This window comes from Camarhynchus parvulus, chromosome 4 (assembly GCF_901933205.1).
Source record: "Camarhynchus parvulus chromosome 4, STF_HiC, whole genome shotgun sequence".
NCBI classification, from domain to species: domain Eukaryota; kingdom Metazoa; phylum Chordata; class Aves; order Passeriformes; family Thraupidae; genus Camarhynchus; species Camarhynchus parvulus.
In genome coordinates, this window is record NC_044574.1 from 49,368,900 (window position 1) to 49,387,553 (window position 18,654).

Consider the following 18,654-nt stretch of genomic DNA (forward strand, 5'->3'; position numbering starts at 1 on the left):
ACATGTAGCTTATGTTATATGTATATACACTTGTATACAAGAACTGTGATAAAGCAATTTATGTCAGCATGGCTAAGCTTTAAAAACAAACAAAAGACAACCACCAAACCGAAATCAGGAACTCAGCATTTCAGCTCCTTCAGAGCATTAGCAAAGCCTGAATAAGGCAGCTGAATTAAGACACGAGCTTGCTCTCTCCCCATACAGGCCATCAGGAAGCAAAGCCATCCCCCACACAAGCCAAGTCCCTTTTGGGGGCAGGATCTCCTGCTGGCCTGCAAGGTACTGCAGAGCCATGCACTTCTGCTTGGCTACCTGGTTCTGTTAAAAAACAAATTGGCACAAAGCAGGTTCTTAGCATGTTTTTAGCCTAGCAGCTTTTATCCTGGTTTTCTACTGGGAAAAAAATAGCAGGTTTCTGCCAGGCTGCAAGGAACTAGTCAAAGATAAAGATGACCTGACCGCAGGTGTAAGGGAAAATGATTTCTCAGGTTGCGAACCCACTTGGGTTCTCTAGATAAGGCAGCTTGTCCCAGGAACACCTTCCTGAGGGTGGGGGCAGCACTAGCTGGTGGTACAAAGGGCACGGCCTCCTCTATCGATCCAGTTTGAAATCATTAACTCAGCACAGGCAGAGGCACTCAGGTACCCAGCCCCTGCCATCTCTGTGGCACACCCTTGCAGCCTGGGGGCAGGCTCAGGCGCCACTCCTGTTCCCTGTCCATACCATGAACTGCTCACAGGCAGCCTAGAGGAGGAGCAAGCCAAGCCTGCCCCTTGTCTGGGCACTGCCAGCCCCCCACACTGCAGCCCCCAAGGCTATGTCCTGTGGCAGCACTGCACCCTGCTCTTTGCTGCTTAGGTAGCAACTGCATGGCTCACAAACCCACATTTCCACTGTCACCTGCATTACCTCTGAAACTCAAATTTAAATTCCACAGCTTCCATCAAGCTGCACTTCTTCTCTGGTAGCAGAGAATATTGTCCTTCATGCCCATTGGGTCCATCCTTCCAAATCACAAACAGGTTCAGCATTGCATTTGAACCTTGTCCATTTGTGTGCAGCCCCCACCTTGTGCCCTGACCTTGCTCAAGTGGGCAGGGAAATGAAAACAATATGCAGAAAAGGAAAAAGAACATATTTCTGGAGCCACTGTCCCTGTCTGCAGTCAAGTCTGGAATCTCTGTACTGACTCCCCCAGGCTCACCTGCCTGGCTTGAGGTCTTCAGGGGCTCTGTTGATGACACTGGCACTGCTCCTGCCTCTAATTAAAAATGGCTTCCACAGCCATTAATAAGTGGAAGATAGAAGCTGAAGGTTCCTTAATAAAGTTTATTTAATCATAACTATGCTTAGGAAAATACACTTGTAAAGGTTAATATAATGCAATTTAGTTTAACTTTATACTACATTTTGAACAAAAGACTTCTTATACATGATTTAGGTAAAAACAGGAAGTATGATCTGGCTCGTTTTACATCTATTACAAACGCAGAAAAGACTGTCATGCACTACAGTAGAGAGCATGAAAAGAAATTACCTTTGGTTTAATTCAGAGAATACAAGTATTGCACTGTAAAAGCATCAAACATGGTGCAACTAAACATCATAAACATGTTTCCATGCCAGCTTACAAAAGTTTGTTAGCTAGTGTAATTTTAGAGGGGGGAAAATATATGTACACATAAAACAATTTCTTTAGCTATTTGGATTCTGTTAATATCATATCCACGCCACATATCTACACAATTGACATTCAAGAAAACTCTTGAATTTGATTTAATACCTTTCAGCTACATTAAATCAGTTGAAATCAATGACTTTACTGTATCTTAACTGGCCTGTCAGCTGTTAAACATTCTTCTTTAAATGACTGAAGTTCCAGCCTAGATCATCAAAACCCAGAAACAACAATTGCAAACCATGGATTTTAGGTGCCTAGCTAGCCATTTCTTGACTATTTTTCGGGGCAGTTAGTTTGAATGTATAGATTCATGCAGAAAAAGCCCAGAACACATGACTCAACCAAGGGCTGGCAGTGTAGGGGTATATCAGCATGCTAATCCTTCCAACCACATATTGGAGGTTGAACACAAATACAGGTATTATTGCCAAAAAACACAAACATGCTAGCATTGGCAAAACCAACACAAAATAATTTAACAATATTGAAAAAGACCAAAAAAAAAAAAAGGCATTGTTTAAAGGGAGACACAGCAATGTAAGACCACCATATATGGTGGGCTACGTGACCCACACTCCCCTCAAATACTCGTATTAGCAGTGCCTAACATTTGAGATAAACATAAGGCATTACATCCTTGCCTTTTTACTGTAACATAATCCCAAACCCTGCAGAGAATTCCAACACAGTTCTGCACCGAGATTAGCTAGTTCAGGATGTTCTTGATGGGTCTCAGATAGAAAAAATCAACTTTTCTTCTTCTTAATACGTTAATAATTTATTTTCAGTTTCTCATCTTGTAGGAAGGTAGGAAACTCCACCAAAGAGGAGCCAACTGTTGTCTTTGAAGAGTTCTTGTCAGATCAAGCATTGAAACCTTGACCACTTCACAGAAATGTGCAGCACAGTATTTCAGAGAATCACCTTTGCTTTTGTCTCACAGAGAGAACTTTAAAGTCAGTTAACAGCATCATTTGCATTAAAAAAATAACAGGAAAAATTATCAGGCCAGTCCATGAGTTTACTTGAACACAGCTAAAGTCCTTGAAGTCTCTCACAAAATGGCAAAGGCTCTTCGCAAGGATAGGAAGGGAGCTTTAAACCTCTACACAGCACTGGAATTCCCAGCATCTGCTCACATCACTCACAAATGGTGGCAACATTTATATATAAAGAAACACTATTATGAAGAAAAAAATACATCTAAAACTATTACAACTGGTAGTTTAGGAAAACAATTCAACTAGGTTTGTTTTCTTAAGGTTTAACATAAATATAGTTGCAACTTGATCTTGAGTTGACAATGATTGTCACAGCCAAGGTAAGGATTGAACACTATCTATGCAAACAGAAACTCACTATACATTAAACAACTTATTTCTGCCATGAGGGATGCCTTCCCTCTCAAATCTTTGGCCTCCTATTACCAATCTCTCCCAAAAGCAGAAGCAATGTAGCATTGTTGCTCTCAATTCACTCACAGCAGTGGGTTTGTTTGGAGGGGAAGATGCTGTGGGGACAACACTGTGAAGAATGGGGTTTGTTCCAGAGCTTACACAGAGAGAGTTACTTGCAATAAAATGCTCTGACAAATGCTGAGCTCTTCAACTCCACTCCCCAAGTAACACCTGTCTCCAAATTTGCTTCTTTGGAGCTGTCCCCAACTGCTCCCACTGGAAAAGCAGCTAATGACAGTCAGAAGAGTGCACAGATGAGACCTGGAGGGTTTTGCTTCTTGCCTGCTGGTTTGGATTTTGTTTACATTTTGCCGCTGGTTGGCTACAAGCAGTTAGGTATGCAATCTCTCTTGCATTTGTGTGTGCTGGAAATTAAATTTGTTTAGAATTAAAAACTCCTCATATGACATGCAGACCTGAGATGACAATCTGATAACTTGCATGTTTCTCTCTGCATGGAAGCAGGATGGTTTTATTAAATGCAACTTGAATTAATATGGAGCAGAAATTCCTACAGATTTTAAATGCCAGGTTTGTTGCTTACCAGTTGATTCATCTTTATTTGTTTGATGGTTTTTTTTTGTGTATGAGATGTTAGATTATATCACTGCTACTATTTTATTTTTTTAAAGCTCATGAAATTTGACTGCTGTCCACCACAAAAATGAAATTGGAAGGGAAAAAAAAAATTCCAGACTTGCAGAATCTGCAGACTGTTTCCACTGAGAGAGATTATTTTCCTGTCTGGTGATCCCAAATTATAAATCAGAATTTATTACTCTGCATGTGTATTCAAAGTATCAGAAGTGGCATTTCCATGACAGAATAAATCCTGTAAAAGTGTTTTGGAACTGCATTGGTATTGTTCTGCTCAAGGACTCTAAACACAGTAAAAACTACATAGCCAAGCAGTTCATAATTTCAGCAACTTCATGCACAGTTAATCACAACCCAGGAAAACAAGAATAATCTGCAGTAAGGAGCATCACAGAAAACTGCCACAGAAAACTGTCCCACTGTAAGCAAAAAGTCTGAACGTTTCCAAATAAAAAAAACTTACACATACAAAACCAAACATGCATATATAAAGTGTACATATACTGCACAAGCACTATTCCTAGAAGATTAAACTGCATAGGTAAAAATCAAAAACAAGTGCAACATTTTAAGCCCTTAAAGCACAATCAAAAAACAAAAAGCAGGAATTAAAAATAACAAACTTGCTCCCCCACAACAAAGCCAATTACAGATCAGTGATTAAGATATTAATCAAGACAGAGGTTCTCCAATCAAAAGTTGGAAGGACTGCTCTCAAATTTTGGCTCATCATTCACACTTAGGGGACCTGAAATGTACGTTCATAATTGTAATTAGCTTAAACAGTTATGTTCATCACTAGCCAACTTTGATTTCTTTTACAAAGTGCTCTTTATGTAATAGAAGCTATCTTCCTGGTAGAAAAACCATCAACTAATTTAATACTTTGAACATCAAGATACATTGAAAAGAACTAAAATAAAAAAGGGAAAGGGAAAAAGGGAGAGAGAGTTGGCTGCTAGAACAAAAAGCAACTTATGCCAGTGGCTCTATAAACATCCAACTTGTATATTGTTAGCTCCAGTCTGGTTCCTAAAACTCAGTTTATAAAAGAGCTGCATAAGCTAATAGACTAGAAGCTTACAGTGACTTTATAGGACACAACCTCATACACCCTACCTGCTTTCTCTAATTAAGAGATTCAATAGTTAATGAGTTCACCATGACACAAAGTTGTCAAAAATATTTTCAACTTAAAAAAAAAAATCCAACCAAAAAAGAAACCAATGCAGACACTAAAGCAAACAGTGCTTAAAAAAATCTACAGTATTTTTACATAAGCTGTGTAAGATCTTACAAAAGAAGATTCCCCAAACCACAGTTATTTCTACTCCTGCCCTTTTGCTGCCTTCTCAAGATAATACACATTAACCAAGTGCCTGTTGAGGTGCTTGCTGTATTCACCTTCCTTTTTAAATGAGCGGTCACAAAAAATGCACACATAGTTCTCCCTGGCCACCGCAGTGTCCGGAGCTCCTTGTGACATCTTTGGACTTGTTTCCTCTTGTACAGAGCGAGCACCATTTAACCCCGAGTCGTCGCTCCTTTCTGATATGTTGTCACTGATGTCACTGCCTTCGTGGCTGTGGATGCCCTCATCCTCCTCCATTTCCTGAGATTCATTCACGGCTGTGTTATCCCGAGGTAAGGACAGAGCCACTTTAGGGCTTTGTGTACACTCTGCTGCAGGTACAGGCGCTGGCGCAGCATCTCCTGTTGACTCTGTCGCTGGCAGGCATGTCTTGGTCAGGTCCATCAGGCTGGAGTTAGTCTCAGTTGCTGCCACAGTTTCCTCTGGCTCCTTCTCAGGTGCCAGATCTGGTACCACATCCAGGAGCACATCCACGCTTTTTCCAGAAGATGCTGCATGGGAAGGTTCCTCAGAGCAAGTGTCTTCCCCTTTGTCCACCTGTCTCTCCTCCTCTTTTGCACCACCAGTGTCTTCACTCTCTCCTACTGCCGCAGGCATTTCTTGGTCCTCTACCTCACCTTCTGTGTTTACATCCTGAGCTGGCAGACAAAGCTGCCCTGGACCTTGGATGCAGTTTCCTTTGGGATCAGTGCTCTCCCCACTGAGACCATGACCACCACTGCTGTTTAACGCCACTGTGTCAGTGGGATCCTGCTCCCTCTGGTCACTGCCCTCAGTGTCCAGCTTCACGCCTCCATCTTCTTTTGTAACAGGATACTCATCTGGCATCTCCTCTTCCTCAATCTTCTCCTGATCAGGTTTACTGTTTTTTTTACTGTGCTTAATTTTCAGAGCTTTCTTTTTTCTGTTTTTCTTAAGGCAAGAATTTTGCTTTTTAGGCTCTTCCTCTGGTGCAACATCACTTTTTTGAGCTTCCTGGCAGTCTCTGGGTTTAGCTTCCACTTTCTTTTTCTTTTTTGTCACTACTGAGGTATCATTTGCAGGCTCTTGTTTTGAGGAAGTTGCCTCAGTCTCTGCCTTTCTTTTGACCTTCTTTGTTTTACATGTTTTCTCAGTACTTTTCTCAGTTTTAATATCCACCTCCTTGTTTTCTGAAGCCGATTTCCGACTTCTGGTTGTCACTTGGCCTGCAGAAACATTGCTCGCTGACTTCTTTTCCTTTGCTGAATTATCTTTTTTCTCCACCTTCACAATTTTCTCTGTTTTCTTTGCAGCTGAATCCCCTTTCATTGGTTCCTTCTCCACTTTGTCATTACCGCTCTCAGAAAACTCAGCTTCGCTCTTTTTAGTCCGTAGCTTCACCTTCGAGACATCCATGGTGATGTCAGAACAATCAGGATGCCTGGACTTGATGTGATACTGCAGGTTACATTTTTTAGATGCTGCATAGTCACAGACAGGGCAGAGAAACTGGCGTGGGTTGATGTGGAGCTCCACGTGCTTTTTGAAGTTGCTGCGGTCAGCGGTTTTGTAGTTACAGTGTGGGCAGATCAGAGGCTTCGGCCCGTTGTGCACCTGCCTCGCGTGGCGAGTCACTTCGTGCTGGTTTGAGGCCACGTAGCTGCACTGGTCACATTTGAATGGCTTCTCACCTAAGGGAGGAAGGATGGAAGGGAATGATGGTGATTATTAAGCTTGGTGGTTGTGGGGCACTTACTTCCCACTAATACAGATATAGAAATATGAAACTTGAAAAGGATAAAAAAAATATCCATGCGCCTTTAAAATTAAGCAAAGTCAACATAAGAAATCCACAAGTCACAAACACATTCACAAGACACTAAGAACAAAATACAAAAAAAAGAGAGAAGGAGTGAGGGCTGGGAGGAAGGGGATCCAAAACCAAACAAGCAGTAACAACGTCACAGGTTCTGGCTAGGCATACATACCGGCAGAGATCTCTCTACAGTAATATTAGCAAATGGAATCCATACCCAACTGGTCCATTGAATGCATTGTAGAAAAATGGAAATGCAACATTTGATGAATAGCAGTTTCACAGAAACGTTTCAAAAAAGTCTAACTTTATACAGATTTAGCATACTTCATGTTTGCATTGAAAACGAAACAAGGGAAAAGAAGCTAGCAAAACCTAAGAATGTGAAAGGGGTGTCCAGATGATCTTTACCTCTGAAAAAATTCTGTTCACTGTTTTGGTGCCTCAAACACATAGTGCTCTGGCTGCAGGCTACTCTTGGCAAGGCAACCAAATGCAGTCCACAGCCATCACATTACTATTGAAATCTGCATTTATATTAGTGTAATGACTTCTATAGAAGTGTTCCTGAAATGTTCTGCTTAGTGCATGCCATTGCAGCAGAAGTAGCTTTCCCCTTACACATCAAAGCAAATAGGAAGAACACTTCTAATGCAACAACTCACGTCCAGAAATACTTTGGGAGCATCTGTGTATGTGCAAATTTAGCTGAGGAATTTGGGATGCTCCTGAGCTCTGAACCAGCATCTCAAAACTGATCTGCAGAGGTAATGCATGCTACTTCTTCAGTATGTTGAAAATTCACTCCAGTCCCTTGTGCTCATGATACAGTAGTGCTTCTCCCACGCCTGCAAGCCACTGCCTATGCTCAAGCATGCTCTGTGGCATGACTCAGGAGACCAGCCAGCCTGCACTGAAGATGTGGTGCCTGTTTGTGTGTTAACCACAAGATCTGCAACACCCTCACAAACTCTAGAAAAGGCTGTGCTGCCTCCCTGGCAGGAAGCAGGGGGACAATTGTTTAAGAGTCCAGATCATCTCATGTCTGTCTGCAGCATCTATTTATTATTTAAAGAAGAGCTACTTTGATTCCCTCCCTCTCCACTTTACTTCCCTCTTTTTTCCTCCCACTTCCTGGTGACATTTTCTACAAGTTTAAGCTTGATGTGCTTATTGTTCATCCTTCATCCAAGTACAGAGCCTTTATCACCAACACTTCAAAGAATAGTTCTGTGCTGCACTGTGGGAGGACAAGAACAGCCTCTCTTACATACACATGAACAAGCTGTTCTAAGTGCACAGAGTGCTCAGAGGCAGCTGCAACTGGGTAACTCAAAGACAGCACATGAAGAGTTTGTGTCCATGGCCTCTACTAAATCCTGGGGCTTTACTGCGCAAGTGAAAAGGATATGTACCAAGATAGCTAAAAACAGCTGTGAATTAGGCTCTAAACCACTGCCATTTGCTGTCTAACATGGAAAGAAGCTACAGCACCCATGGGCCTTAAACAGCCAGCCTGTCAACTGCAGGAGTCCAGAAATTGCAATAGAAAAGGTGTAGATGCCTGGGCAATGCAACAAAACATACAATAGGATTTAGGAGAGCTATTAAGACAAGACCCCTGATAGCAAAAGTCATGCCTTCCCTCAGAGACTTTTGAGGCAGGGGCCACAGGCAGATCCCACTCCTTACCTCCTGTGGAGTTGAGACATCCTTGCACAGTACAAGGGCAGAGCAACATGTTCATGAAATGATTTCCAGGTTCGGTATTGACCAAACCATTTGCAAATTTGGTGGCTCATTTGCAAACCAGGGGCTCAACCAAATGTGTTTTTTGTTTCTGAAAGCAGAATACTAAATTCACAAAATTCTCACACCAAAATACTGACACGTCATTTTAAAGCTGGCTATTTTTAACGGGCCCAAGCCTCTATCTACTACAGTTAAAATTGCCTGTCTCCTGGTTTCAATTAAAAGCCTCATCAATTGAAATTGAGACAATTTTTGTTCAGGAGACTCCAACTCCTGTTTGTCAGCAGTATGAATTCACCTAGGGCTGGTCAATTCAGATTTTACAAAAACAAATCAAAAGCATAGGCTCAGGTTTATCTGAACTCCCTTATGAGAGTAATAAAGGATGACTGTGCTTGTGTCTATGGTGTTACAACTCCCAGAAATGCTGTAAATTCATTCAAAAAGAGATTTGCAAAAGCATGAGAGCAAATGTTTGCAACACCACAGCTCACAACCAGTAATGGGAAATAAACGGTAGTGAAAGTCGCTACTTTGGCTTTCAGTGCCACAAGACTGAGTCACTTATGAACATCCTCTGAGTTTGCTTTTTCCTCCTGTGTCTCCTTGCCATAAGCAGACACTAATTTACATCACTGTGTCATACTAAACAAAAGCTAAGAGTTCTCTCAGAACCCCTGGATGAGATGCAATCCTAGGCATCAGAGAGGAGATCCTCAGCTACTCAAAATGTTCCCAGTTTCACTGATTTGAACTCAGCTATGACAGCAGACAGCATACAAGAATTTGTTCCTATATCATCACAATGTTGTATTTATTACTAGATTACTAGGACTACTGGAGCAGCCCTATGAATATCAGAATAGATCTTGAAAAGTAAAAGAAAGAATATATATTTCCATTATCAGTTTTATTCATGACACTTAGCATTCTTTAGCAAGACAACCTTCTCCATTAAAAAAGGAGCTAAAGCCCAGGCCTTACTGGCTAAGATGGCATCTCACACAGAACTGGGCAGACTGCTTTAGGTGGCCCTTCTGGAGGCATGGTCTGGCCCAGATGAGCTCCAGAGGTCCCCTCTGACTGCAGCCACGCTGTCATACTGTGAGGCACCCCCTTTCCTCAGCCACGCTGCTGCCACTCCGTACCAACCTGAGTGGGTGCGCATGTGCCTGGTTAAATGGGTCTTCTGAGAGCTGGAGTAGGGACACATCGCACACTGATAGGGTCGCTCCCCTGCAAAACAAACAGCAAAGGAATTACTGAAACACAGCAGATTCCCAAACCTGGTTACCAAGCCACACAGGGGAGGCTGGCACAGATCCTCACACAGTATTTGAGGGCATGTTATCTCTCAGCAAAGGGACAATGAGAAGCAAATGCCTGAGATGGACCACTGCAACATGTCAGGCCTTATGAATGAGGGTAGTAAAAGGGCAGGATATGACAGAGGCACATCCTAATGTCCACCCAGGGTCAACTGTAACCTCAGCCAAAAGATTATGAGGACTGAGAACTTTAGGAAGCCTTATGCCACCAGACCCGACTTCCCTACAGCATCTTCTCCCAACATTCCGAAGATGCACAAAAGATCCAGTAAGAAACAAGGTATGTTCTTGCTTTGCTTAACACCTTACCTGAAATCTCCATATTTAATTTGGATTAAGATGGGATATGACCATCCATTCCACATGGACTTGCATTTACCAGAACACAAATGCAGATAGAGCAGGTCTTTGTTTCCGAAGTTTTACTGGTAGAGTGAAAATAGTTTGCAGCATGGAAAAGCATGATGCCCTGATCAGTGAAATTATGCTGCTAGCAAAAGCTTAAGTGTAGCATAAACATTTATTTCAAAAGACTCAAAACCCCCTGCCTGAAGAGTTATTGGTTCTGGAGAACTAATGGAAACTAAACGGTCATAATTATATCTCCACTGAGGACAGTCAGCTTGCAATTGTAGCTAAAAATTGTATCAGTACAATGATACTTGAAAATCTTTTTCAAGTGAAGACAAGCTCCAAACAAAGGCAGACAGTTTTACAATTAACTTGTTAGGCAGGTCCAGATAAGCACCAGGGATGTCTGCCCCAAACTGCTAGCACACTGTCTTCCCTACAAAAACTTTTTAGTCTTGGGTGGACATCCACAAGAGAAGAGAGGAGTGAAGCTGAAAAGGGACAAAGAAGTTACTCAGTCCTAGTATTTATTCAAATCATAGCCAGAATTACACTACAGCATTTTGATAAATTTGCTACATATGAGGTATACAACCAAGGTGCTCTCTAAATCACAGAGACCTGGACATCCACAAAAGCCCTGCACACAGGGTACGTGCTCACTTTCAGAGGCACAGCTCTATCTGCAGCAGCAAAGATCTGCATCTGCGAGTGTGTGATGTGAGGCTCCACTGCTGGCCTGTGCCAAAACAGCAGTAGAAGCGGCCTTTGTAATGCAGATTAATTCCACATTTCTTCCTTCCATCAAACATTTAGACTATCGTTCTTGATTAGATCAGCAGTTTAAAGGTAAATTCACCCTAACAACCACAACTCCCCTCCCTTTCCAATTAAAACAAGGTAGGAGATTGGCGCAATACACACAATAAGATTAAGTCATGTTCAAGGGAGGGGTAGTCCTTTTGGTACACAGAAATGGTTTTGGTTTTAAATTACTCCTTACAATTAAAAAATATGTGGCCAAAGGTCCTGGAATATTCAGTCATATCTTCTTCCCATTACCTGAAATTTCATATCTGTAAAGTTACCTACAACATTAGGAATGTGAAACAGGCTTTCTTTCGTGGCCTTTTTTACACAGGGCACAGCCACAAAACATACTAGATTTAAGTATAATGACCACAACTAATTTAAAATGTGTTATTGCCACTTGAGAATTAAATGCATTGTACAGGCTGTTCTGTCAAATACTATTCCCCAAAGGATTTGTATCGTAATTTTACAAGCTCTTTCATTATATGCAAACAAGCCATTAAAAAAACCTCTCCAGAAGACACAGAATAAGCCCCAATCTAGCCAAAGCTCAAGCAGGCACTTAACTCTATGCAAATGAACAGGCACACTGACATCGGCAGACAAGTTTAAGACCATCTGGTTAAGGAAAGTTCCCAGTCTGACCATGCAGGAGACTCTCAAGAGTCACACTCCCGAGGCCAGACTGCTGGGACTGAAGCCCTTTCATGATGGGTGGCTCCAGTGACCCAACAGGCGCCCCCCATGACTCCCTGCACACCCCACTCACACACGATCACACCAGGTTTCCTTACCAGCTTGACCCCACGTTTCCCACAGCAGTCTCAGATGTCCCATTCCATAAAGCCACTTACTCATGGCACAGTAACACAGAAACACCTGGAACTGTTGCCTCCAAAAAGGACCCAAGAGTGGAACCCCTGCACTTTTATACCCTCACAATCTACCTGCACACAAATCTCACTCTTCCTCCCCAGTCTTCTGGTCTTGCTGCTGAGCTTCTCCATGTCCACCTTGCTTGCCTCCCCAGTCTTCATCTGCTTTGCTATCCAAAAGGTTGGCAGTTCATGGCTCCTGCTGGGTCTCTCAGTGTGCATCCACCTGGCTGGCACCACCGGCACAGGGTTGGCAACTCATGGCCTCTCTGTGCCCTCACCCTGAGCAAAACCTGACCTCAAACTGCAGCTTGCACACTGAGCTACATGCACCAAAGGTACTTCTCAAAAACCTCTTGATAAAGCCTTTTTTTATAATGCCATTAGAAGTCCCATCTGCTTGAAACAAATCTGCTTCCATCAAACTTCAAACAGAGTGTCAAGCAAGAAAGGTCCCCTCTCACAACCAAAATTTAAATTAAAAAAACAAACAAAAAAAACCCAACCACAAACCAAACCAAAACCAGTCCAAAACTAGACACAGAACTTTGTGACTGACTGAAGCAGATGTCTTAGTTATATAGCCCTTCAGATTATTTTCAATGAAGTTTTCTAGAAATTTTTTCTAACAAGGAAAATAAAGAAAAAAGAAAGAGAACAATGCTGCACTGTCTTGCCCATAGCACAGCTCCAGAATCAGCAGGTAAATCAAGTAAAAACTTGGTATAAAAGGTCTAACGAGCGCAAACGAGCCCAGGTAGATCTGTCCCTGACACAAAGAGTCCTTTCTGCCCAAGCAGCAGAGGAACAGATTGTCCTGAACACCTCCAGCCAGCCACTCCTGGGCAGCAGATAGGTCCCTCCAGATGTAGCTTTCCCAGGTGACAACCGTGTGACCATCTGTACGGTCCTTCAAACACCCCTCCACCCAAGGTCCCCAACATTTGTCAGCAGCCTGTCCCACAAGCACTGTCAGAAGCTCCAAGGTATATTCAGCACAGGGCAGGTGTGGACACCTGCTTTTCAACATGAATGAAAGCAACAACAGGCAGGCAGATAACCTCTGCCTGTCTTCCTGTGGTCCCCAAACATGCCAAGGATTGGTATTTTTTCCAATCATGCAAGGTGCTAGCATGCAGCCCCCTTCCCCACTCCCAGCCACAAGCTCTGGTATTTGCATGTGTCATTAGTAAGGCAACTAAGTTCACTAATCAGCAGAAAACCAACCTGGGGAAGAGGAAAGGAGTATTTTTACTCCTTTACTCCATTTTAGTGAGCTGAATCAATTAGTCCCAGGATATAGGTAGAAAACGGAGACTGCCCTTCTCCCGCAGCAGCACATTTATCCTGTGAAACTCCACTCTGTACAGTCAGTGTTTCAGAAAATTGTATGGCTCTAACACAACAGAATCAAACTAACTACAAAGAGGCATTTCCCCCACAAAAAAGTCTGATAAAGAATAAAAAAACAGGAGAGAAAGAAAAGCATGTATCCAAAATTATTTAACCTATTAGCAATCAGGAAACCAAAGAAACAAACAATTCCAACTTTCCTCTTTAATATCCTGAAACCATAAAATAGGAAGAAAATGATGGATGGATGTATCCCACTTATTTTTCCCAACAAATATTTTTTCCTTTAGTTTTAAATGAAAACTACAATCCAAAGCTATTTTAGAATCATTCAGCCCGTTTTTACTAAATTCAATACTGTTATGTAAACAGTCTGCAAATACTTCTGACTATAAAATAGCTGTGGGTGTTTTTTCAGGTTTTTTTTTTTTGGGTGAGGGTTGTTTGGGGGGAGTTTTTCTGCATTCTGGTTTTGTTTGTGATCTTTAAGGCAATACACATTAGTATTGGCAGAGATTCTTAGCTTGGTGTATAAAATATACCTGCCAGAAGCTTATTCATTCTTCTAATACTCTAGCTTTAACACTCTCCTCCACAAAACCAATGTTAATGGAAGCAAGGCACATTCCTAAATCATTCTACTAACATATTTGGAAGTTTTTAATCAAGCAAGAAATGCCTGAAAGAACTTAACTATGTAGTTATGAAGCAGCAAAGAAACACTGACATGGATATGCTAAAACATGCTAAAATCATAATCACTCCTTCCAGCTTAATTAGAGTAACTAAAAGAACCAGAAACCCTGACTGCACAACTGTCTTCAAAGGAGAAAAAGAGGATCTGGATATGCTTGATTTTTTAAGAAGTTTAATACAGTTTATTGGTAAATTGGCCAAATGCAGTGATAACAGAGCACTTCCTCAGCAAACATGGTTAGTTCCTGTAAAACTCAACAAGCACTTTCAGAAATCAGAAAGGGGGACCTAATGTCATCTAAAACATAAGTAGAGATTAATTTAAAGTTGAGGCAAATGTAAACTAGACAAGAATCAAAGCACTGGCTCACATGTGGCCATGACTTCCCCACAAGATTCATTTAGGTTTTCTCCTACTATCTTGCTATTTTTACCTGGTCTCTTTCCTGTTATCTCCTACAAAACACACAAAGAAAATGAGCTGGAGGATAAACAACACCATTTTCCTAATACCTCTCACAATAAAGTTTGTTTACTTGTTTAGGAAAAAAATATTTAGACAGGACTGAGTTTGAAATTGATGGTATCCACTGAACAACAGCACACAGCTATTTTTAGGAAAGAATAAAGTACTAAAATTCCCAGCAGACCCTACCAGCCCCAACAAAGCAGGCACTAAAGCAAGCTGACAAACACAAACTCCTGCACACTTAAGCTCAAGCCCAGCCCCGAGGCCTCCGGAGTGCCCACCCCTTCCAGACAGCTGCAGACAACTGAACTGAAACCTCCAAACCATTCATGCCACTGCTGTGACAAAACACGACTTTAAAGGAGAAATTCCCCAGTGTTTTGCTCAGCCAGCACAGTCTACAATAAAGGGGAACCACGTCAGGTGAGCACGCTAGAAGATGGTTAGCAAGTGAGCCCTCTCCACAGAAAAGCCCTGACACAGTGGAAATAAAAGCTTCTAAGAAGCAGCAAGGAAGCTCTGAATTGCCCTCTCACTTCCACAAAAGGGATCAGGAGGCCAGGTAACTGTACCCCATAGCCCAGAGAGGTGAGATGGCTGTGATAACCCCTCCTCAAAAGGAGTTTTGGTTCATCAGAACTCCCCATGTGCAAGGGCGATGAGGCTCTCTGATGAAAAGCAAGGCATTTCCTAAGGCACCTGTGGTCCCAGCTCACAGGACGGCAGCAACACTGCAGTCCTCTGCTTCCACTTGCTGTACACCAGGGAAAAAAGGGGCCTCACACTGTCTCTTCCAATTACAAACCAAGGTTAGAAGAAGTCAGGAAATCAGGCCAGACTCCCCGGAAGGCTTCCTATAGGGCAACAGAAGTGTGTGTCTACTTCTGGCTGCTGCAGTGATGCAGGGCCTAGAAAAAACGAAGCCTCTGAGCATTAAAAGGAATTAATTCACTGTTCAACTCTTATTCTGACTTCGTGGATGCTGGAGGACTCCTCTGCATGCATATATCAGCTTGCTCTTCTCTGTAATTACATTGTAGTCAAGTTTCAGCTTAGTCTAAAGATACCATTTTCAAAACTACCTATGGGATTCAGGCACCTTTTGTCAACCTGCTCGTTTTGGTTTTAGACTACATCAGGTTTCGGTGTTGCGGACTCTGACAATTATCACAGGTACACTTTGTCATGTCTTCTTCAAAAAATTGGCGTAAAATTACTAAACAGAATGCCCTTCATCTCCTCTTGGACACCTGACATTTTCTCAGTCCTCTAGGACTACAGACTGGAGCTCAAAGCAAATTCCACTAGGCTATCCTAGTAGCACCAGAGAAGAGAGCACAAAGCTTTATCAGATAGAACAAACTTTGCAAAAAGACTCTGCTTCCTTCATTTATCACAGATTCTCAGTAGTCTTACTGCATTTCAGCCAAAAAAGATTAAAAACTTACCTGTGTGAGTTCGAATATGTTGAATATAATTGTTCTTCCTGTCTGAAAAATAGGAGCACTCTGAGCAGGTATACACTTTCCTGGGAAAATGATTTCTTAGGTGTTTTTTCCAGTGATATTCACTGACAGTAGTGTATGTGCATATGGTACACTTGTAGACTCTCTCATTTTCCCCTGCTTTGTTGTGGTGCTTCAAGTGAGCCAGATAGTGATCATATCTGTTAGTGTTATAGCCACAGCGATCACAACGGATTGGGCCCTTAGAGAAATCCACCTCTTCTGCAGTGCAGGAATCAGACTCCTTCACGTGTGCTTGCTTTTCTGCATTTTCTTCCACGAAGAACTTCTTAGCACTGTGAACCCTGATATGATGCACAAACTCCTCTTCAGACTCTGCCTCATACTGGCAAGGCTTACAACGAAATGGTTTGCTCTTCAAGCTCTTACACTTGTCCTCTGTGCTTTCTGGAGTACCCGGTGCTTCCAATGAGGCATCTTTGTCCACACTGGGAGTCTTAGGAGGGGAACAAGCAGCTGGACCTTGAGGTTCCACACTAGGAACCTCAAGGGAGCTTAATTCCACGTTTTCAGGTGCCTCACGGTCACTCTCTGCAGCCTGGGTATCTTCCATACCCTCTCCATCACTATCTGAGAAGTTGCTGTCCCCAACCGTTGTCAGTTCTGCCATTTGTCTCTCTTCTCCAACCAGGTAATCACAGCAGTTGCCACTAACTTCTCCCGTCAAGGCCACATTTGCCAACATAATAAGCTGAGGAGCTGCCAGCTCAGCTTTAGAAAGGTCCTGTAAGTCATACATGTCATTGGACAATGCCATGCCAATATTAGAACTGCCAGGAAAGAGGCTGTTCCCACCAGACTGTCCCAGCACTTGAGTTGCCATGGCAGTAATTCTGTTGGAAGAGAAAAGGAACACCTGTAAGCACCGGAGTGTGGAAAAGTCTCCTCTGCTGTGCACTGTTGAAGCACCCTCCAGGGAACATCAAAAAACTAAAGCTCTCTGCTGAGGTGCCGGGGCAGCGGGAAGCAGAACCCGGAGCTGGGGGGTCTCGTTTTTTGCCCCAAGGGGTGGTTGGCCTCTTCCCTACGTGTGCTGCAGGATCCCGCCGTGGGGAGGACGGGTGGGAGGCGCTGACAGCGGGGTCCCAGGGCCCAGGCGGGGCTCGGCACAGGTGAGTGACCCCGGGCCGGGCCCCGCGGCTCCCGCCACGCCAGACACCAGTGGGGGGGGGTGCAGGGCCAGCCGGTGAGTGCTGCGGTCGGGCTCCGCCGAGTGCCCCTGTCCGGCCGCCGCCCGCCCCAAGGGCCCCGCCGGGCCCAAGGCCGCCAACAAAAGGGGGCGGCCCGGCCCTGCGGCGACCTCCCCGCGGCCCGGCGCACATCCGCCGGGGGAGCCGGGCCGGGCCGTGCCCCCGCCACCCTCCCTCCTTCCCTCCCTCCCTGCCTGACAGGCATGCGGCCATTTTCTGCCTGCCCACACAAAGCGCCCTCCCCGCGCCGCCCCCGGCCCGCCCGCTGCCGCCGGCCGGTGGGGACGCCCGGCTTCCTCCTCCCCCGCGGCGGGCAGGGCAGGGCAGGGCAGGGCAGCGGCGCCGGTGCGGGGGCGCGGGGCGGAGAAACCGCCTCGGTACCGGCAAGGTCACAGCGGCCGCGCCCACCCGATGCCCGTCCGCGGGGGGGAGCGAGCGGCGCCCCGGGCCTGCTCCTGGGCCCCGGGCCTGCGGCTGCGCCCGGCCCGGCCCGGCCCGGCCCGGCCGGCGACGGCTTCGCCTTCCGGCGGCGGCGCGGCCCGGCGAGCGCGCCCCCGCGGCCGGCGCGGCTCCTTAGCCGTGGTGCTGATCGCCCCGCGGCCGTCCCGCCCGGCCGCCCCCGCCCGCCCGGCGGCCGCAGATCAGCCCTGGACAGCGCCTCTCGCCCGGCTCCCGGCCCCCCTGCCCGGCCCCGCCGGGCCCCGCCGCACTCACTCACCCACCGGCGGCGCGGGGCCGCCCGGCCGCGCGGCTGCTGCGGGGCGGGGCGGGGCGGGCGGGAGGCGCTGCTGGCGGCGGCGGCGGGCGGAGGCGCCCCCGCATTCCAGCACACAGCGCGCAGCGGCGGCGCCGCCCCGCCCGCCCCCGGCAGGAGGGGCCGGGCCCAGCGGGGTCACCCGGCAGCGGCGGGGGCACCGGGCGGGCGGTGGGTGAGGGGGAAGGGGCGCCCGCCCGAGGAGAGGGGTCGTGCCCGGGCAGGGGCAGAGCTGGCGGCCGCGGGGTTTGTCCGTGCCCGGCCCCGCTGCCGTGAGTTCCTTTGTCCCGTTCAGGGATGATAACGCTGATCTGACCAGCTTCGAGGCGGCGCCCATGGCATCGCCTTCACGAGGCGAGTCCAGAGAAGGGCAGCGAAGCTGGTGGAGGGTTTGGAGCACTGGTCTAATGAGGAGCAGCTGAGAGAACTGGGTCTTTAACCTGGTGAAAAGAAGGCTCTGGGTGACCTTATCACTCTACAAGCAACTGAAAGGAGGTTGTACCACAAGCAAGCCTTCGCCTTAAGTAATGAAGACAACTAAATTACAAAAGGCTATCACACCACACCACATCCAAGAAAAGGACCAGCTAGCGTGGCAGAACTCGGAAAATGCAAAAGGCTTAAGTCCTTTAAATCAGAGGTTCAAATCCTCTCCCTAG

At 45.3% G+C, this 18,654-nt stretch overlaps 1 protein-coding gene across 2 annotated transcripts; it reads right to left on the minus strand.

The window, feature by feature from the left end:
• Nucleotides 1–1,313: 1,313 nt before the first annotated feature.
• REST (RE1 silencing transcription factor) lies at nt 1,314–18,013 on the minus strand. 2 transcript variants are annotated; one of them, XM_030947555.1, is made up of 4 exons: nt 17,960–18,013; nt 15,974–16,884; nt 9,793–9,876; nt 1,314–6,763 (listed from the first exon to the last, which is right to left on the minus strand). In XM_030947555.1, exons 2-4 carry the CDS (start codon nt 16,872–16,874, stop codon nt 5,067–5,069), a joined length of 2,682 nt encoding a protein of 893 aa, XP_030803415.1. In that variant the 5' UTR covers nt 16,875–16,884; nt 17,960–18,013; the 3' UTR covers nt 1,314–5,066. The 2 variants fall into 2 exon arrangements, with proteins under 2 accessions (XP_030803415.1, XP_030803416.1); XM_030947556.1 differs by having other exon boundaries at nt 5,067–6,763; nt 17,964–18,005.
• Nucleotides 18,014–18,654: the final 641 nt, after the last annotated feature.